Raw genomic sequence first — 21,265 nt, 5'->3', positions numbered from 1 at the left:
AGGCGTTGGAAGTGAAGTAGGCGATCAATGCACTCAGGTATCATCTACGGGGGAACCCCTTCCAGTTGGTCACTGACCACATGCAACTTCGATTGCTTAACATTATGAAGGACATCAATGCCCAGGTCATGAGGTGGTAACTTTCACTGCAGCCCTACGATTTTCAAGTTGGCCACCGACCCAGTAAGGCCCATGCAAATGGCAGACTTTCTTTTCCCGAGTGGGCAGTAAAAACCCAGAAGAGAGATCACAACCAGATTCCCTCTTAAAGAGAGGTGTGCATGATGGGGCGCAGTGGTTGCCCTTGTAAGAACCATGATAAGTGCGATGTAAGTGAACTTAGCCAGTATGCCATGTTACCAACTCTTATTGTGAATTTAGAGTTACATGGTGTCTTTGTAAAGTCCAATAGGATCTCCTTATTCCTGGCTTAAAAATCCTGAAATTTCCCATATTAAAAATAATCGCTGTCTCCCATTACTTTAAATGAAATTGATGCCAAACTACCCTGGGATGAGACGACTATCATTCACTACAGGTTTTGCATGTGGAAGTAAGGCTGCCCCAAATAGAGATGGCTGCCATCTCCCACAGTTTTCCATTACACTGAAGCCAGGGTGCCCTCAGAGACAATGGCCACTTTCTGGACTCTGTGGTTAATGGCTGGACAAGTAACTCTGAGGAACTGGGTGGAACGTGGGAAGCAGGAGACATCCTCATGAGGAGAAGAGGCTATTCAGAGAGGTGGTGGGGGGAGAACTGAGGAGATCTCAGGGAAATAGGGGGTGAAAGAGGGAAAATGTGAGGGGTAAGATACTGTAAGGGCAGGGGACAGGGAGGGAAAATGTGGGGGCAGGTGAATGCAAGATGGCACTGGGGACAGAAGCCTCTGGGGGGCAATGGGAAGAATGTGCAGTGGAGGAGGGGACTTAGTGGGACAGGGAGGGGAAGGGGATAGGATAGTGGTAAGGGAGAGAGATGAAGAGGCACAAAATGGCAGCTCCACCCTTGCAGGGGTTAGGAGAAGATAAGGAGAGTCATCTTCAAGCAGATAGGGGGGAAGTCTGCAGTTTGCATATTTGTTTAGTGTTGAATTTGACCCTAAGGCACTCCACAGACTAAATCAGGAGGCAGCTTTCCCCTAAAGGCTCATAAACCAGACAAGAAATTTACAAACCATGAAGTATAGTATAATTATAGTTTTACTCTTGTGATATTTAGGCCAATCTCATATGTATTTGGTTTTTGAAGGTCCTAATGGATAATTTTTGTAAACTTAAGTGAAGCATGTTGGGTGAAATTCTGGCTCCACTGAAGTCAGTGACAAATTCCTGTTGGAGGAGAGAGGTTCTTCAACAGCCACCCAATAGGAGAATAGGGGGAAACAACCTAACTAGTTTGAAGATGGAGCTTGAAAAGTTTATGAATGAAATAATGTCATGGGGTTGCCTATGACAGCAGGAACTGAATTCGATGACCGAGGAGATTCCTTCAAGTCCTATGTTCTATTGACTTCAAAGGCACCAGAATTTCACCCACTGAATTTAGGTACAGTGCAAAAATTATGAGAGGAAATACCGTTAAGTCCGTCTGTCTCCTCCAGCTCCAGGACTGGCTCAATGTACCCTTCTTGCTCCAGCTTTAAGACATCTTTCTGCTTTGACTTTGGAGCTCTCTGTGTCGCTGAATCTTGCTCCTGATTTAAACCATCTGATAGTAAAATTAAAGAAAATAAATTATCGTTACTTCATCAATAATTGACTTTCTCACTAGACACAAACACATTTATTTTCTTCCCCATTTGTGTGAATACAAACAAACTGAAAATGTGGAAGGATCACTGCTAATTTCCTTGCAATAATCTGAGAAGTGCAATGTATAAGATGTAGTCCTCAGCTATTTGTAGGGAATTTTACTATGAAATCCTGGGCCATATCTGAAATAGATGAATATGCAAAAATGCAACCTTTACTTCTGCAAAAATATATTAAGTGTTGGGTTTGTTTGTGGGGGTTTTATTATTGTTTTGGTTTCACTCAAATAATTTTAAAAGCAGCTGAAGATTGCAGGTGAGAATTCCTTAGGAGGCTTTTCTATTCCTCACTGAGGCCCAATACCCAGGTTAATTTAGAAAAAAAGAGGTGTTAAATAATAACAGTTATAACCAAAAGAAAAAAAATGTTTTTGTCGTATGTGTAGAATGAAATGTCTTCTAAATTCAGGGGTGCTTTCATATTTATAGGACTACTGAATGTCACACAGGTTACACGTTGCTATTTTACTGGGACGTTCTGCAAGCTTCATACACTTTTGACTTTGTGCAACTGTACAAGTACATAGTGAAATCAGGATAGACCGTTTTATTTGGTTTTTGGCTTGAGTTTATTTTATTTCTTTTTTCCCCAGGGAAAAAAAAAAGCACTGGGTGATATTTTCATTCCTGCTCTGGACCCTTTATGCTGGGTAAAAGGGCCAGAACTAAGAACTAAGAACGCACAGAACTAAGGCACTAAGGTTAAAAAACCAATCAAATTCACCAGGTACTGGTGTATCTGGTTGTTTAGTTAGCAATTTAGAACTTTATTCTAAAGCCCAGATCTGTCTGCCTGTTAGGCTACACAAATCTCTCTTTCAAAACACAGAGAGGAAGCGCAACCCAAGGGACCACTATGATCATCCAGTCTGACTTCCTGTATAACACAGGCCAGAGAACTTCCCCAAAATAATTCCTAGAGCAGATCATTTAAAAAAAATCCCATCTTGATTTTAAAATGGTCAGGGATGGAGAATTCACCATGACTCTTTGTAAGTCGTTCCAAGGTTAACTGCCCTCACTGTTAAAAATGTAAGCTTTATTTCCAGTCTGAATTTGTCTAGCTTCAACTTCCAGCCACTCGATTGTGTTATACCTTTCTCTGCTAGGTTGAAGAGTTCATTATCAAATATTTGTTCCTTGTGTAGCTACTTATAGACTGATATCAAGTCACCCCTTAACCCTCTCTCTGTTAATCTATATAGGTTCCACTCCATGAGTTTATCATTATGAGGCCTGGTTTAATCATTCTTGTGGCTCTTCTCTGAATCCTCTCCAATTCATCAGACTCCTTGAATTGCAGACACCAGAACTGGCCATGGCATGACAGCCCCAGTCTCACCAGTGCCAAATAACAGGTAAAATAACCCTTCTATGCCTATTCCAGATTCCCCTGTTTATGCATACAAGGATTGCATTAGTCTTTTTTTTTCACATCATCACACTGGGAAGCTCAGGTTCAGCTGGATAATCCACTGTGACCCCCAAATCTCTTTCAGAGTCACTGCTTCCCAGGTAGAATCCTTCATCGTGTAAGTACGGCCTGTCTTCTTAGTTCCTAGCTGTATACATTCACATCGAATCATATGAAAACATATATTGTTTGCTTGCACCCAGATTACCAAGCAATCCAGATCGCTCTGTATCAGTGACCTGCCCTTTTCATTATTTACCACTTCCTTAATTATTGTGTCATTGTAACTGTGCCTCAGTGGGTCACAACTGAGGATGCCAAATTCAGGACAAACTGCTGAGAAATAGGGCAAACAATGCAAAACTGGTGGTTATTCTTCCATAAGATATACCAAACCAGCAACAAAAGTAAACTTCTGTCTCACCACACTGGCTAACAAGAAGTCATAAAAGCAGTTTCCTTAGGCATTGCAGTTTTTATATCACCACCAAAAACACTGGATTTAGAGGTGAGTGGTTCTTTGCAACCAGCCTCATCAAATAAAAGGTTCTTCTGATCCCAAAGGACCAGCCACACACCCAGGTCAATATATAACTTAGATCTTACCCAAAAATCACCCTGATGCCAATCTTTTAGTATCTAAAATCTAAAGGTTTATTCATAAAAAAAAAGGTGAGAGTTAAAATTGGTTAAAGGAATCAAATACATACAATAAATGAAAAGTTCTTGGTTCAGGCTTGTAGCAGTGACAGAATAAACTGCTGGCTTAAGTCAAGTCTCTGGTTGCTTCCAAATCATTGGAAGGTCCTCAGTCCCTTGGTTAGAATGCTCCCATTAGTATAGTCCATAGTCCAGCGGTTTGGGCAGGAAAGAGGCAAAATGGAGGAGTTTCCAGGGCCTTTTATCCCTTCTGCATGTGGAGGGAATCCCATTGTTCTTACTGTGAGAAAGTACAGTAACAAGATGCTGGTTGGAATCACATGTCTATGAATTTCGCCTAGTCATTCAGGAGGCCATTACCTATACTTCAGATGGAATGTTTTCAGGACAGTCCATTCAGTGTTGATGGGAATCTCCCATGGTTCATTGTCACGAAAGCTCATGATCAAATAAATTGGTTAGTCTCTAAGGTGCCACAAGTACTCCTTTTCTTTTTGCGAATACAGACTAACACGGCTGTTACTCTGAAACCTGTCAGTTAAGTGTTTCTTGATGAGCCACTTAATTTGAATAGTCCCTCCAAGATGTGCTGGCTAACTACCTTGTGGGCATTACCCCAGGAGCAAACATTTGAAATCCAGGTATAGAGCCAATACTCATAACTTCAAAAGCAAAAGTGATATATGCATACAGATAGCATAATCATAACCAGCAAATTATAAGCTTTTCATAGATATCTTACATGACACATTTTGTACAAGATTTGTCACAAATATATAACAGTGGTTGCAACAATGATCTACATGGTCATATTTTAATCAGATAACATCACAGTCATTTGCAAACTTTATTTCTGATAATTTTGTTTTTTCTTCCAGGTCATTAATACAAATGTTAAACAACAAAGGCAAAGAACCCATCTCAGTGGGACCTCTTAGAAACCCACCTTTTCTAAGATGACTTTCCCATTTACAATTACATTTTGAGACCTATCAGTCAGCTATCTCTTAATCCACTTAAAATGTGCCATGTTAATGTGCTGTCATTCTAGATTTTTAAACAAAATGTTGTGCCGTACCATGTGGTCAAATGCCTCACAGAAGCCTAAGCATATTACATCAACATTACCTTTTTCAACCAAACTTGTAATTCATCAAAAAAGATATAAAAGTTACCTTGTCAGGATCTATTTTCCATAAGACCATGCTGATTTGCATTAATTATAGTCCTCCTTTAGAATCATAGAAGATTAGGGTTGGAAGAGGCAACAGGAGGTCATCTAGTCCAATCCCCTGCTCAAATTAGAACCAAACCCAACTAAATCATCTAGTTAAATCAAGTCCTGTATCAGCTACTCCACTATCCTGCCCAGAATCGATGTCCAACTGATAGGTTTATAATTACCCACATAATCCCATTTACCCTGTTTAAATATTGGCACAACATTACCTTTCTTCCAGTCTTCTAGAACTTCCCTGGTGTTTCAAGACCTACACCATGTGCACACTGCAAACTTTGGTCAACGTAAGTTATGTTGACATAAGGCTGCAGCCATGCATACTTGGCTCTGTGTGCTGGTGCTGCGTGCACTCACCAGGAGTGTTTGTGTTGATACACCATGGGTAGGTATCCCAGTGTGCAACTCACCATCATGCAGCACACTTTTGGGGATATTTTGGCAACCCATGGTGAGGCAGAAAGGAATCACGCAGGGGTGACTGGGAGCAAGGGGTCAAGTTCCCATCATGCAACTTCAATTCCATCCATAATCTCATAATTTTCATGCCTTTTTAAAAAATCCCACAAACCCATGAGGCACTTTTCACTGTCTGCCACCTCTGACAGAAGCAGGGCACGCACACAGCTCTGCACTATTGTCATGAGCACTCCAAACAGGATGAACAATGCTCCGGTAGTTGCAGAACCAAAAGAACCACCACAGCAATGGGGGACATGACAAATTAGTGGAGGACAGAGTGCTGTGGGACGTAGCAAAAACCAATTCAAGCTTGCTGAAAGCATTCATAGAACAGCTGGAGATTGTGGAGTGCCGGTTCTGGGCCCAAGAAATGAGTACTGACTGGTGGGATTGCATCGTAATGCAGACTTGGGACAAAGAGCAGTGGCTGCAGAACTTTCCGATGTGAAAGGCCACATTGCTGGATCTGTATGTCAAGCTCACCCAGCCCTCCAGTGCAAGGACACCAGAATGAGAACTGTTCTGACGGATGAGAAGCGAGTAGTGATTGCACTGTGGAGCTTCCCATGCTAGATTTCTCCTGGTCAGTGCAAAACCATTTTGGAGCTGGAAAATGCACAGTGCGGGCTATTGTCATGCAAGTGGGCAGGACCATTAATAGTCTCCTGCTTTGCAGGATGGTGATTCTTGGTAACATGCAGAACATGTGGATGGATCTGCAGCAGTGGGGTTCCCAAACTGCCATGAGGTGACAGATGACATGCATATACCTGTTTGGCACCAGCCCGCCTTGTCACAGAGTACATCAACGAAAAGGGCAACTTTTCTAGGTTATGCAAGCGTTGGTGGATCACTGGGGATGCTTCACCAACATCCATTTTGGCTGGATAGAGAAAGTGCATGACACTTTAAGAACACGGGACTATTCAGAAAGCTGCAAGCAGGGACATGCTTTCTCAACCGGTGGATTACCACTGGCTATGTGAAATGCCAATAGTGATGCTGGGGGACCCAGCCTACCCCTTGTTCCCCTGGCTCTTGAAGCCATGCACCAGCCACCTTGACAGCACCGAGAAAAGATTCAACTACTGGCTCAGCAGATGCACAATGACAATTGAATGTGCTTTTGGTAGATTAAAGGGACGCTGGTGGTGTTTGCTCACAAGATTGGATCTCAGTGAGAAAAATATTCCAATGGTTATAGCTGCCTGTTGTGTGCTGCATAATATCTGTGAGTCAAAGGTTGCCACCAGGGTGGACATGGAAGAGCCATCTGCTGAGTTTGAACAGCCAGATGTGAAAGTAGAATGAATTATATTGAAATTATAATTCACTAAAGAAATGCTGCTTGAAGAGTTTGTTGAAATATAGTTGTCAGGAAGAGAAGCATTAAGGAGTGTGAGACAGTGGGTCCTCAGACTAATTAACTTAGAGCTCCTACTGAGCTAGAAGATTGGTAAACGTTAGTATGCAAATAAGATATGTATGTATATTTGTCAGTTTCTGCTTCCTTTTGTCTCCTATGTTAAATTGGCTTTCGCTTCTGTATAAATAAGTTAGATTGAGCTTTTGCAGGGGGCTCACATATATCTGGGTGCATTGGCAAAGCGCTTTGCTAATAAACAGAGTGGTCTGACAAATTATGTGAGTCCTGAATCTGACTTTGACACAGACAAAAGGGCTATTACAAGAGTTCAACGTGGAGCTATGCAGCTGAGGGAGGCTGTGACAGAGCACTTCAACAGTCAGTCACAGCATGTCGTATGGTGGCCTGTACTCTCCCTACCCCTGAAGTTTTGGGGCCTGTTAGGAATTGTGTGGTAAATTAAGATACCTGTGTAGGCCCAATGATTATAAGAGCACTGCACAGATGAGTTTGAGCGTGTTGCAGGTGCACCACTCGGGCTACTAACTCAAAAGACTGGGCATCATCCTCAGCTGGTGTAAACTGGCCTAGGACCACTGACTGTCCTGGTACAATCAGGGCATAGGGTCACTTCCCGTAAACAATGAAACCAGTCCTAATCCATGACAAGGTTCAGAGAACAAGAGGGGCTGCTGCTGCCCCAGGTAATGTTCGGTATTTTGTTACTGAGTCCAGTGCCATGTCAGCAATGCTTTGTGTTATATTTGGCTAGCACTGCTTATCTTTACACTTAGAGAAAAATCACTGAGTAAAAACTTTATTGAAATTGCCAATCAAACTTGTTTTTATGTAAGACAATAGGTTTTGGATGTGGTTTACTGATGCAGTCATTGGAAAGGTGCCTTGGAGAGAGGAACTGAGCTCTGAACTCTGGCAAGCTAATATGGTACAGCTTGAACATGAGGGCACAGATGGGACTATGCTACTTCTCCCTGACAGTGCCACAGAAAGACAGGTGAGGGTCATTGTGAGCATGAGGAGAGCCAGCCACTATGAAAGATACGGCACCAGATATGGTGACAATCAGTCATAATGTATTCATCTTGTTACAAGTGTAGTTAAACTTTTTTAAAATGACTTTATTAATAATACAAAATCCATAAACAAAATAGCACAGGAAAGAAAAACAATGACAGAGGAAGATGTTCCAAAATTAAACTCAGGACAGTGTAAGCTATAGAGATGATCACTATCATCTCTTCCCTTAAGATTGCAAAGCAACAGTAGCTAGCTACCCTATTAAAATAAATGAAGGTCTCTGCATTTCTGTCCAGCGTGCATAGTTCACTTTGTTAGGTAGGGACAATAATAGCAGCAGGACCATATTTCTTCATAGAGGGCCTGATCCAACTCTCATCAACTTTCCCAGTGAAAGTTGAATCAGGTGATATATAAAAAACCAGTGTCAAAATTCATTTTAAATCTTGAGGACCTCTTTGTTTTAACATTGGTTTAGTGCAACAGGGGATGAACAGAATAGCCTTCAACTAAGTAATGCATTGCTTTGCAAATGATAAAGCTTTGTGAATAAATCTGTTTCTATTGATTCAGAGTAAACTAACAGAAAACATAGAACCAAAAAAATTTGCTACACTGGGGCTGTCTACATTCAATCTCACTAAAGATTTCGGGCTAGCTCAGCACCCAACAGCTCCCTTTTAAACACCTACCCGGCCAGATTTTCAAGGTGTTTAGTTTCTAGCTCCTGTTAAGAATAACAGGAACTGCTGCAGGGAGCTGATATTTTTTTAAAATCTAGCCCTAAATCATTTAATGCTAGTAAGTGAGAAATGCCAGTAAATTAGGCCCCCAACCTGGGATTAATCTTGACTTTAACTGGAATTGCACATGATCAACTTTTCTCAGCATCAGGCTCCCTGTGAGCCCAGCCCTACTCCAACTGGCTACTTTGATCATTTGGACTGGTTTTTGTTATTCATTTATTTTTAGTAACCAGGGGTGGGATCCATGAATGGACACAGACACTGAGCACCATGGTGCCTAGAAAACTCACAGGAACAACACTGTGATCCACAAAGCCTGAGTTAGGCACCTAGACTCCCTATACAATGAATGGGGGGAGAAAGGTGCCTTAGATTGCATTCGACAAAACCAGCGTTGCCAGGGGGGAAGCCACTTCCACTAGCCAATGGGAGATGCTGAAAAAAGGGGTGTGAGCTAAGACTTGCCTCTCTCTCGGAAATAGGCACTTAGGTGTCTCCCTGTAGTCTGGACTTCTCTGCTTGTGATCTGTGAACTGGGAGAAGCTAGGTGTTTGGCCACTGTCACATGCGGAGGCTGAAACAAAACCAGGAGGAGGCATGCCTCTCCCCAAAGCCATTAACCTAGAGGATAGGATACTCACCCGCATGTGGGGGATCTCCAGTTCAAGTCCCCCTTCTACCTGACAGGCAGAAGGCATTTGAAAAGGGATCATCCCTTTCTCAGGTGAGTACCCCTAACCAGTAGGCATAGAAATATTCTAACTCTTTCTCTGGGCTCGCTTAATATTTAATTATTTACTTAACATGGAACAACTTCAACATGAAAGACTGAGGAAACCCCTTCTGAGATTGTCCCATAGTCCAATGGCTAGAACGCTCCCCTGAAATGTGGAAGATCCTTGTTTAAATACCTTCTCCCCCTCACTGGAGGCCTCCCCCATCCCAGGTGGGTATCCTAACCACTGGGCTAAAAGTTATCAGGGAAGTCATCGTCGTCCTCCACAGCAGACTGAGCCGCTCATACACTGATCCAGTGGCATGCTACGTACTCTTCGGGGGATTGGAGCAGCCAGTATATCTCTCAGTACCTTGGGGCAGTAATAGTGCAGGAAGGCATAGTCGACCACACTTTGTCCAAATCAATGCTTAACTAATGTGAAGATTTACCACACGGTGGTAATCATGGCTGTGCCCACTCCCACCATTGCTACCAGTGACAGAGAGGCACTGCTTTGAGCATCACGTTACAGAAGTATCATGTAACATCTTAGTGTAGATGCAGCTGCACAGTCTGCCAAGACCGGAATTTCTATTTTAAAAATAAGGCAAAAAAAGAAATGTATGGGGAAAAAAACCATACAAATACAGGGACTAGGATACTGCCCGCAGGTTGTGTGTGTTGGAGTGAGCAAGCCAGCAGAAGTTGTGAACATGACCTGAGAGGAATCAAAGAGATAGGGCTTCTTGGGCACAGGTCCCTACATAGCAGACTTGGGGGTTTCCTAGCAAGGAACTGCCTGCTGTTTTTCTCCTAGCATGATCAGGCAAACAAAATTCTGCCTTTTTTTTTTTAAACAAACATGACTGCAGCATACTTGCCATATTATCAATTGCTCCACCCAGTAGAAACAATCATTAACACCCTGAAGGTAAGTTAGCTGTTGCCCTTCTTGGGGGGCACAACATTATAGCTGTATGACCAGATGAGGGTTCATTGTTTCCACAGCGCTCAGCTCTCTCCTCATTTCTTCACTCATATTGCTACACCGTAACCTATGGGATGAAAAAAGTATTGATTTTATCAGATACAAAAGGAGCGATCCAGCTCCCAATTCAAATGCTCCCTGAGTCCACAGTCTCTTTGAAGGGCAACATACCACGCATACTTTCATTCACTAAGAAAGGCAATGCGTATTCAGCAACTATGCAAGTGAGGGCATTTAGTCATTGCACAAATTCTGCAAAAATCTCTGCACCTTCCTCCTTAAAAAGTATGTAATACCCCTTCATCTGGTTCCTGAGCCTGCACGTGCAGCACATCAGATGGCTCTATATTCTCCTAGCCCCAGCAACTTCTGCAACCCTTCACCTGACTATTTCAAGTCACCTCTCTTATACATTTCTACATCAGCATCATGGTTCCCACTGACCTTCTACAGTCTGAAGAAGGTCCTGAAAATATTAGAATGGAGCAGGAAGAGGTTAATGGGGGCGTGCGGCGGAAGGTTGGCTCTCAAAGGCCGGCTGAGGAGTCAGCTACAGCACTGAACTCCCAAGGGTTCCCCCTTTTCCTGCCTCACGTGCTCCTTGCTCTCCCATTCCCAAAGCCCTGTGGAGTTTAAAGAGTTTTACAGCATATTCGGCTTCCAATGCATGTTAAGAATTTTTAAAAGTGTTTAAAACTTAACAATTTCCTTAATCTGGAGTTAAGGTTGAAAGAAAAGATACGTTTTTACCTTTTAGTTACTTCTGAGAACTTTGCTAACAAAATAACTAAAAACCCAGGAAATTCAGTTATGATTAAATTTAAAAGAAAGCAAAGCGTTTTTAAGTGTGGAGATGCACAGATAAGCCTATCCATATAACACAACTCTGCCCCCATCAACAAAGTTCTGAGAACAAAGACTCAGAAACGGACTTATTCAGCTGAGAAATAGGCCAAACTCAAGAAAGTGTTTCCCCAAAGTAATTGTAGCCCTCCCAGGACTTCATCACACACACACCCCTCAGTCTTTATTGAGCATAGAGTAAGACTAACAAAGATGGGCCATGCCAGTGAAGTTCCTTCTATATGGGTAAGGGAAACTTTATTTTCCTGAGGTCATAAGACCCTCCACAGAGGGTCCCCAGCAAAGTTCAACTAAACTTCCCCTACAAGAGTGTTCTGTTCATGGCATGCAAACAGAAGTTAAATAAAAACAAAATTCTCTTTCTGGAGCATTGGGCAACATAACATTTCTTAAAATCCAGAACCCTAACGCAGAAGAACCAACAGAGAGAGAGAGAGAGAGAAAAGCCAGGCTGCTCCCTAAGGCAGAGAGGCACAACTCACCCCACCATGCTCTAGGCTGGCTCTTTACAGATCAGCTGCTCAAGGCCCAGATCACATGCTTCCGTACAGAGCCCCTCTAGGCTGCAAGCTGGACAAGTAAACCCTTTACAACCTTAGCGATAGCTTGCAATGTTACCACAGTTTTCACTACCCCACATCATTTCCTAAATAACAAACACAATAAAAAAAAATCACAAGTTTACCTTTATGGGAGGTCTGTGATTTCCCTTCAGCTGTTGGTGCTAATCAGGAAGAGCAAGTTTGGCTCACCCCCAGCAGGAGCACCTTTTGCTGTCCCCCTCTCCTAACATTGTCTGGTACCAACTCCTCTCTCCTCCTCTGGCTAACAACACCTGTAATATTTTTTTCTAACTTCAGAGGCTGTAACTGTGCTGGGCTTCTGTCTGATAATCGTTGGTCAATGTGCCTCTACATTATCTCTCCTTTTACCTCTCACTGCTCCCAGTATTTGCTTTTCCACACCTTTTCCCCCACCTCATCCCGGCCCTATAATTTTGTACCAACATTGTCTGCCCTAGGCAGACAAACCTGGGAGGTTAATGCTGTGGGTTTTTCCCTGTTTGCGGTCTTTCATGGAGTGCTCTCAATGAGTCTGGTCTAGTACATAACTGACATCTTAAAAACAATTCCACTGGGAGTTTTCTGAGTGGTAGACTGGGGGGTTGACCTATATGAGAACAGGATATCCTTGCCACTTGGGCTTTGCAAATTTCCTACCATTTTTGGGTAATCCTTATTTCAGTGACTGCACAAAACACTCTGCCAATCCATTTGAAGCTGGGTGACAGGTAGCTGACCTAGCACATTTCACAGAATTTTGCCATAGAAATGTCCTCAGAAATAAATTGTGAACCATTATCTGAAATAAACTCCACAAGTAGGTGGCAAACATATTGCAAACCACTTTCAGGTGTTTTTCCAGAAGAGGTTGTTGTCATGTGCACTACCTCTGGCTAGCAAGAATAAGGATCATTTGCTTGTTTTTTTTTTTCCTGAAAAGTCAATATATACCCATTGGCAAGGCTTTAGAGCTCCCTTCCATGGATGACATGGTGCCTTTTATGGCATGTTTGGATGGCTATTACAGGAGTCACATTGGCCACACTTAATCAGATGTCAAGATTTTCCATTGTTGAACACAGACTGCTGCTGCCATGTTTGCTGTATTGCCAACATTCTTTACCAAGCAGTATATTATTTGGATTCCATTTTTCATCTCCAATTTATACGGTCACCTTAAAAACTAGGAGCGTAAACAAATCACACTGCACAAGAGGACAAGAAACAATCCACAAACTAGAACAGCAGCTCAGAAGATATGCGCAGGGCCCACGATCTGGTGATGTGGCAAGAGTGGGGTTATTCAGTTGAGCAATGCACTTCCTTCACTTGCAGGGACTGCCCCCACGGTCTCAAGGCTCTAAAAGAAATGGCAGGTAAAGAAAGCTAAGGACTCCAGGCAGGAGAATTACTAGCCTATAGTTTCTTCTGTATAAAAGCACATCACGGGGATACAGTACGGTGACGGCCCATTGAAACCTTCATGCAGAATAGATGGCTGGATTTTCCCCTCTGTCTGTGAAGTTAAAGCTTTATAAAGATGTTCATAGCAAATGACTAGTACTATTAAATTCCACTGAAAAAAGCCAAGAGTAAGCAAATAACTCGTCAAAATAAAAAACTTATGGACTCTGAGGGACAACTCCATTCAGAACACACCACACAACACCACACCAGAGCAGAGACAGCAGCAGCCTGCAAAGGAGGCATGCGGTGACAGCCTGAACCTAGGTCTTTAGGTTTTGGTTCGCCTGCTAAGTTTGTCCAAAACCTAAAGACCTAGGTTCAGGCTGTCACCCCATGACTCCTTTGCAGGCTGCTGCTGTCTCTGCTCTGGTGTGGTGTGTTCTGAACAGAGTTGTCCTTCAAAATCCATAAGTTTTTTATTTTGATGAGTTATTTGCTTACTCTTGGCTTTTTTCAGTGGAATTTAATAGTACTAGTCATTTGCTATGAACATCTTTATAAAGCTTTAACTTCAAAGACAGAGGGGAAAATCCAGCCCTCTATCCTGCATGAAGGTTTCAATGGGCCGTCACCGTACTGTATTCCCGTGATGTGCTTTTATACAGAAGAAACTATAGGCTAGTAATTCTTCTGCCTGGAGTCCTTAGCTTTCTTTACCTGCCGTTTCTTTTAGAGCCTTGAGACCGTGGGGGCAGTCCCTGCAAGTGAAGGAAGTGCATTGCTCAACTGAATAACCCCACTCTTGCCACATCACCAGATCGTGGGCCCTGCGCATGTCTTCTTAAAAACTAGGGAAATTCACAGATTTAAAAAAAAAAATCTGTGTGTGCTGTTAGTTGAGGTTGCTCTGTTCTGCTTTAACAACGTTTTTCTCCAGTGCTGAAAAGCTAGGAAATAAAAACAAAATAAAACACTTTTGTTTCTCTAACAACATCAGTATAAAAATGTATTAATTCTTACCTATTGCTATCCTCCTTCCACTACACACAAGGCTTCATAAACTATTATACAGCTTTAACTCTGACATATGTACAAGAGGAACACACATTACAAGTTGTTCTCTTTTCCTCAAAGAAGTCTCAAAAGAAAACCATATCTTAAAAAAAGATTATGTACTTTGAACATGTCTATTAAAACGCTAACAAGGAACATTGAATGACTGTCCATTCAGTAACACTATCTATCCTGTGCAGTTAATGAGGCAAGGAGCCTGTAGAAAATAAAAAGAATTTGTGATCACATAATTAAAGGTTTTATCACGATGCCTACACACCAGGAGGCTGAATTAACATTGTAAAAGCAACTTCAATTCTGGCATTTCCTAAACTTTAAGAGCTTAACTTTTCAGCTTTAATATTCCATTTTTGCCTCGTGGGGTGTTTTTTAATGTATCAATAATTGTACTAGCCCAAAGTCTCCACAGAATTTATCTCCCTTTATCTGAGTCCATCTTTCATCATTTTTTTCATAACGTCCTCTTGTATTTGTAGATTTAGAACACGTAGCTGAGTGTCATGCTGGATTTACAGGGAACTAAGCTAGTTGTCTGAAATTTTGTGAACAAAGGAACATTACAACAATTTATAACTGCCTGGCATGTATGCTGAACCAAGCTCTTCATGTTCCTGATGTCTGTCTTAACTACACTTGCCAGTGCTGCTAACACCTGTGAGGGCTGCTGCCTAGAGAGAGGGGCAGGCTTGCACTAAAGAATGAAGAAACTGGGCTACCTGACAGACAATCCTGACCTATTTGTCCCCGCTTTCTCTCTTTCTTTGAGTCTTTCTTTTTCCCTTCCAACTTTGTCCCAGAATTAATTATCCTCATGGTGGTAAATGAGAGGAATGAAGGAAGAGGGTTATTTTAAATGATGACAGGATCCCAGACTTGCGTTCTGCATCTACCTTTCTGAGGAAAATATAAATGGAGCAGATTTTGATGTTAGAACCTCATGTTCCAGTATATGACATCTAGTATATATAACATCTAGTATATGATCACACTTTTGGTCTGTCTAAAGATGGCCGATCAACACAGCCCCGTCTCTCTCTTCTCTTCCCCATGCAGGTTAGTGGTGCTGATCGAGGGTTGGTACTGCATCCATTGTAATACTGCAATCCTAGTAGCAAAAGTGAGAATCAGGATTGTATTATTTTAAAAGACACTAAAAGGAAGCCGATTGTTACTTACCTTATTTTCCTGAGCTTGCAATTTTGGTCTTTCAGTTTTTCACACAGCAGCTTCAAACCTGAATATCCCAGGTTGTTCTCCCCGAGGTCCAGCTCTGTCAGGATCTGATTTGTACTGAGAACAGTGGAGAGATCGCTACAACAATCAGCTGTAAGATTGCACCAAGAAAATCTACAAGAGGCAAAAATATTGAGAGAGAAGTTACTCCTTATTTCTTTCTCCCACTGACATCAATAGGTGTCTAGACAGATTCTTATTCCTGGATGTAGAGATAAGTCACAGGGCTCCAGCAGGAAGCCATGTGACAGTAAGCAATAAAAGTCCTCTCAGTGGATTCCTTGCCACATGCACCTGTTAAGTCATTTTCCATGTATTCCACAAGTGAAATTCTGTGAATGAGGTGTTGACTGTAGGTCATGACAAAAGGGCTGGGGAATCAACCTGCAGAAGGATGTGGCTGGAAAACTGGCTTAAACCTCTCTCATTGCTGCACAGAACTCTTGTTCCCTTCTGGCTAAGCAGATGGAGTCACAGCTTCTGTATCAGCTCTCTTTCTCCAGAAATGTTCCTCATTGCTAAAACTGTGAGCCTTATGTTGCAGGAGTCAACATCCCTCACACCCAGAAACAAGCTACCTGATGACTATGCACCTCACTCTTTATCTCCTGGTTTTCAAAGGTGCATTTGACATTTTGGAAAGGTACAAAACACGAGCAGTGACACTTAACACTACACTACCGAAGTTTTGTGGCAGTGAATAATTGTTGAAAATCAGCACTCCTTGTTTTAATGAGAGAAACAAATTTCAACACTACTTTAGCTTACATCTTGTTTCCTCTGGGTATGTTACATCCAGTTACCTCTATGTAAAGACTCTAGATTGGTGTTAGTGAGACTTGACACAATGCCTACTGAAATGAATTGTATCAAAGCAAATCTAAGTATAAAGAAGCCCAACTGAGTGCAGCAATGATGCACGTGCTTTGGTTGTTCTACTGCAATATTCTTTGTTTTCTTTTGGGATCCACAATATCTTTGTTATCTTTCCACACTTGGAGAAAACGTTATTACGTCCAAATGAAAAAAGCAGGGAAGTGCTAGTAAAGTGCATCGGTCCTTTTCAGCATCTCTCTCAAAGTGCATATTTTGATTCCTGATCATGTGTTGCTAATTTCCTTTATTTCAATTTAATTAATAACTGAAAAAGGCACCTGTCCAAGGCTTGATATGCCTTAACAAACCAGCAACAGCAGCAGTCAAGTAATCATTTCAACAGGAACTCGTCCACTTATAAAAACTCCTTTCCACCCCTTTATCATTCTGGGAAGCGTATCTTCAGCCCTCTGCAAAAACCCTACAGATGTTTTTTGAAGCATACCCAGAAAGTCACCCAATTCAAGCTATTTCCAACCAAGCAGGGGCAGCAAGTCCCAGAGCCCACCGGAGAATGGCCTGCCAGCCACCCCCCCCCCACATCCTTTTATAAAGGGGGATCCAGCTGAGGTGCCTCTGCTGAGCATGGCTGTGGCAGTCTGGCCTGGGGACAGAGGTGATCCCTCAGGCAGACCAGTCCTAGGCCTTGTAGGGCTTTACAGGTCATAATCCATACTCTGAAATTCCACCTGGAGACCAAAGAGCAGCCAGTGGACATCCCGGAGCCCTGGTGTCATGTGCTCCCAATCGAGATACCCTGTTCTACACCAGCTTTAGACTCTCAATGGGTTAAGGTGTAACCCTACAGAGCATATTGTAATAGTCTGATTTTGAAAGAATAGAAGTATGGATAGCAATGGCAAGGCCTACATCCAAAAGGAAGGGTTGTAACCTGCTAGCCAGACACAGATGATAGAAAGCTTACTGAGTCACTGCTGTAACATGATCATCAAACAGCAGCTGGGGTCTAGAACTATCCCTAAGTTACAAACCCTAGAAACTAACAGCAGACGTTCTCCTCCAAATCAAAGGAATTGATATTATCTCAAATGCGTCCTCCATCTTCTTCCCCCAACCTACCATCATCACCTCAGTCTTGTCTGGGTTAAGCTTCTGCCAGCTTGCTCCCATTCATGCCACAATCTAGTCTAGACTCTGGCTGAAGCACTGAACTGTATCATCTGAGTTAGATGGAAGAAAGACTTGTAGCTGGATGTCATCAGAATATTGAAAACACCAAACCCCATGCCTCTTCACTAGACTCTCCTCACTGCCCCACTGACACACTGAACAAGATGGGTGACAGAATGGCCCCACATGGCACCCCACACCTAAGAGCTCTTCAGGAAACTGTAAGGATCAGGCCCTTTTCCTGCAGCATATTATAAGGCCTGTAGCCATACTGTAAGTCCTAAAAGCCTACGGCCTTTGTCTGCAGCCAGATTGAAAGAGCCGCAGCTATTAGCTGAGTAGCAGAAAGTCACATCCTCTCATTCTATCCAAATTACATTAAAATAGTGTAATATCAGGCTGTTAAGAAAAAGAGACCCAGTCCTAATGGCACCCACTATCACCAGATAAAGAAACAGATCTTAAGATGGTTAAAGAAAAACTTGATTTGATGCATTCTGTCTGACAAGAAAGCACTTATCAATAGTGGGGGCTGTGAAATCCCCATTTTTTTATTGTTTTGTCATTATGGTCCCCACTTCCCTATTGTTTGTCTATATGGTCTGTGTCTGGTTCTTTAATTGTTTCTGTCTGCTGTATAATTAATTTTTCTAGATGTAAATCAATGAAGGTGGTGGGATATAACTGGTTAGAGAATTATGTTACAATATATCAGAATTGGTTAGTAAAATTTTAGTAAAGTAATTTGTTAAGGTATCGCTAAGCAGGACTCAAGTTTCACTATATAAACTGGGGTCCAAGAAGGAGACCAGCAGAGGGGAAAAGAAGGAAAAGAAGAATAAGAAGAAGGAAAGACCTGGAAGAAGAACTCACCCCCAAAATACAGCCTAAGACCAGAGCTGCTAAGAATCCTCTGCACAACCGTGACGTGCAGCAACCAGAACCCAGATGAGACTGACCTTGCCTGGCCAACAGGGAAAGTTCACCTGCCTGATCAGGATTGGTGAGCATAGCATTGTGTGCTTAGCGTGTGTATTCGGCTTGCTTGGTAATTGTTAATAAATAGAGTAAGGATATTACTGTGTAAGGCTCCTTCACTGGTAAAAGGTCCTGCAAACCCGCAGGAAGTTACACCCTGAGGCCTAGGAATTGGGTACGGGTGGGTATTCAAATTAACAGGGTTATGCCTGAACCCTAAAAACAGGTAAAAGTGGGTGCCCCTACAGTGTGTGAAGGGCAGAAAATTTGTGCGGGTAACAGAAGAGGAGCAATAGACCACAACTACTTGTTGAGATCTGAGAGAAAAGAATGAAACCAGTGAAGAGAAAGAATAGTAAATATGGCAGGCGACTAGCTTGGCTTAACAGTGAAATCCTTGCTGATCTTAAACACAAAAAAGAAGATTACAAGAAGTGGAAGACTGGACAAATGACCAGGGAGGAGTATAAAAATACTGCTCAGGCATGCAGGAGTGAAATCAGGAAGGCCAAATCACACCTGGAGTTGCAGCTAGCAAGGGACGTTAAGAGTAACAAGAAGGGTTTCTTCAGGTATGTTAGCAACAAGAAGTAGGTCAAGCAAAGTGTGGGCCCCTTGCTGAATGTGGGAGGCAACCTAGTGATAGAGGATGTGGAAAATGTACTCAATGCTTTTTTTGCCTCTGTCTTCACGAACAAGGTCAGCTCCCAGACTACTACACTGGGCAGCACAGTATGGGGAGGAGGTGACTAGCCCTCTGTGGAGAAAGAAGTGGTTCAGGACTATTTAGAAAAGCTGGACGAGCACAAGTCCATGGGGCTGGATGCACTGCATCTGAGGGTGATAAAGGAGTTGGCGGATGTGATTGCAGAGCCATTGGCCATTATCTTTGAAAACTCATGGTGATCGGGGGAGGTCCTGGACGACTGGAAAAAGGCTAATGTAGTGTCCATCTTTAAAAAAGGGAAGAAGGAGGTTCCTGGGAACTACAGGCCAGTCAGCACCACCTCAGTCCCTGGAAAAATCATGGAGCAGGTCTTCAAGAAATCAATTTTGAAGCACTTAGGGGACAGGAAAGTGATCAGGAACCGTGAGCATGGATTCACCAAGGGCAAGTCATGCCTGACTAAACTAATTGCCTTCTATGATGAGATAACTGGCTCTGTGGATGAGGGGAAAGCAGTGGACATACTATTCCTTGACTTTAGCAAAGCTTTTGTTACAGTCTCCCACAGTATTCTTGCCAGCGAGTCAAAAAAGTATGGGCTGGATGAATGGACTATAAGGTAGATAGAAAGCTGGCTAGATTGTCGGGCTCAACGGGTAGTGATCAACGGCTCGATATCTAGTTGGCAGCCAGTATCAAGTGGAGTGCCCCAAGGATTGGTCCTGGGGCCAGTTTTGTTCAATATCTTCATTAATGATCTGGAGGATGGTGTGGACTGCACCCTCAGCAAGTTTGCAGATGACACTAAACTGGGAGGAGAGGTAGATACGCTGGAGGGTAGGGATAGGATACAGAGGGACCTAGACAAATTAGAGGATTGGGCCAAAAGAAATCTGATGAGGTTCAACAAGGAGAAGTGCAGAGTCCTGCACTTAGGAAGGAAGAATCCCATGCTATGCTACAAACTAGGGACCGAATGGCTAGGCAGCAGTTCTTCAGAAAAGGACCTGAGGATTACATTGGATGAGAAGGTGGATAAGAGTCAGCAGTGTGCCCTTGTTGCCAATAAGGCTTACGATATATTGGGCTGCACAGGAGCATTGCCAGCAGATGGAGGGAAGTGATTAGTCCCCTCTACTTGTGAGGCCACATCTGGAGTATTGCATCCAGTTTTGGGCCCCCCACTACAGAACAGATGTGGACCAATTGGAAAGAGTCCAGTGTAGGGCAATGGAAATTATTAGGGGGCTGGGGCACATGATTTAAGAGGAGGGGCTTATTTAGTCTGCAGAAGAGAAAAGTAAGGGGGGATTTGATAGCAGCCTTCAACTACCTGAAGGGGGGTTCCAAAGAGGATGGAGCTAGGCTGTTCTCAGTGGTCGCAGATGACAGAACGAGGAGCAATGGTCTCAAGTTACTGTGCGGCAGGTCTAGGTTGGATATTAGGAAACACTATTTCACTAAGAGGGTGGTGAAGCACTGAAATGGGTTACCAAGGGAGGTGGTGGAATCTCCATCCTTAGAAGTTTTTAAGGCCCAGCTTGACAAAGCCCTGGCTGGGATGATTTAGTTGGTGTTTGTCCTGCTTTGAGCAGGGGGTTGGACTGGATGGCCTCCTGAGGTCTCTTCCAACCCTAATCTTCAATGATTCTATGATACTGGTCAATAATTAGCAAGATTGTCTGTATTGAGTAATGCCTCCTTCAAAGCAACAGGCAGAGAGGTATTGACAATCTCCATAAGTGAGGGACCCAAGTACTTCCTCAGAGGCCTTCACCAGCCTGGAAGGCCATAGATCCAAAGTACAGGCTGAAACATCGCTCACTCAATACCTCCAATACCTGAGGGAGCATCACTGGCTGAAACTCAGGGTCTTTGTTCCCTCAAGACCTTGTTCTGCCACCACTGAAGCAGAGGGCCAGTCCTTAATTTGATCAATCTTGTGTGCAAAGTAGTTTCCTCACAACAGGAAGGACTCAGGTCTGCTACTAAAATGAGACAGGCTGGATTTATCAGACTATCTACCACCG

The 21,265-nt window shown here is 42.9% G+C and overlaps 1 protein-coding gene across 6 annotated transcripts in view; it reads right to left on the bottom strand.

Moving 5' to 3' along the window:
- Positions 1–3,904: 3,904 nt before the first annotated feature.
- Positions 3,905–21,265, bottom strand: part of LOC140912505 (NACHT, LRR and PYD domains-containing protein 3) — a 36,485-nt gene continuing 19,124 nt past the window's right edge. The window contains exons 7-9 of one of the 6 annotated variants that reach the window (XR_012159298.2): positions 15,527–15,697; positions 10,887–11,065; positions 10,430–10,509 (exon numbers count right to left, since the gene is read on the bottom strand). Coding sequence is in view for 4 of the 6 variants with exons in the window: in XM_073346985.2 (XP_073203086.2) it covers positions 15,365–15,455; positions 15,527–15,697 (262 nt within the window). In the remaining 2 variants the exon portion in view is untranslated. Of the gene's footprint in view, positions 11,953–14,077; positions 15,456–15,526; positions 15,698–21,265 lie in introns of those variants that run through there. The other 5 variants (XR_012159299.2, XM_073346986.2, XM_073346989.2 and 2 more) reach the window with 5 other exon arrangements.

The sequence above is a fragment of the Lepidochelys kempii genome, chromosome 6, assembly GCF_965140285.1.
Source record: "Lepidochelys kempii isolate rLepKem1 chromosome 6, rLepKem1.hap1, whole genome shotgun sequence".
NCBI classification, from domain to species: domain Eukaryota; kingdom Metazoa; phylum Chordata; order Testudines; family Cheloniidae; genus Lepidochelys; species Lepidochelys kempii.
The sequence above is the reverse complement of the archived record's forward strand: the minus strand, read 5'-3'. Positions and strand labels throughout refer to the sequence as shown.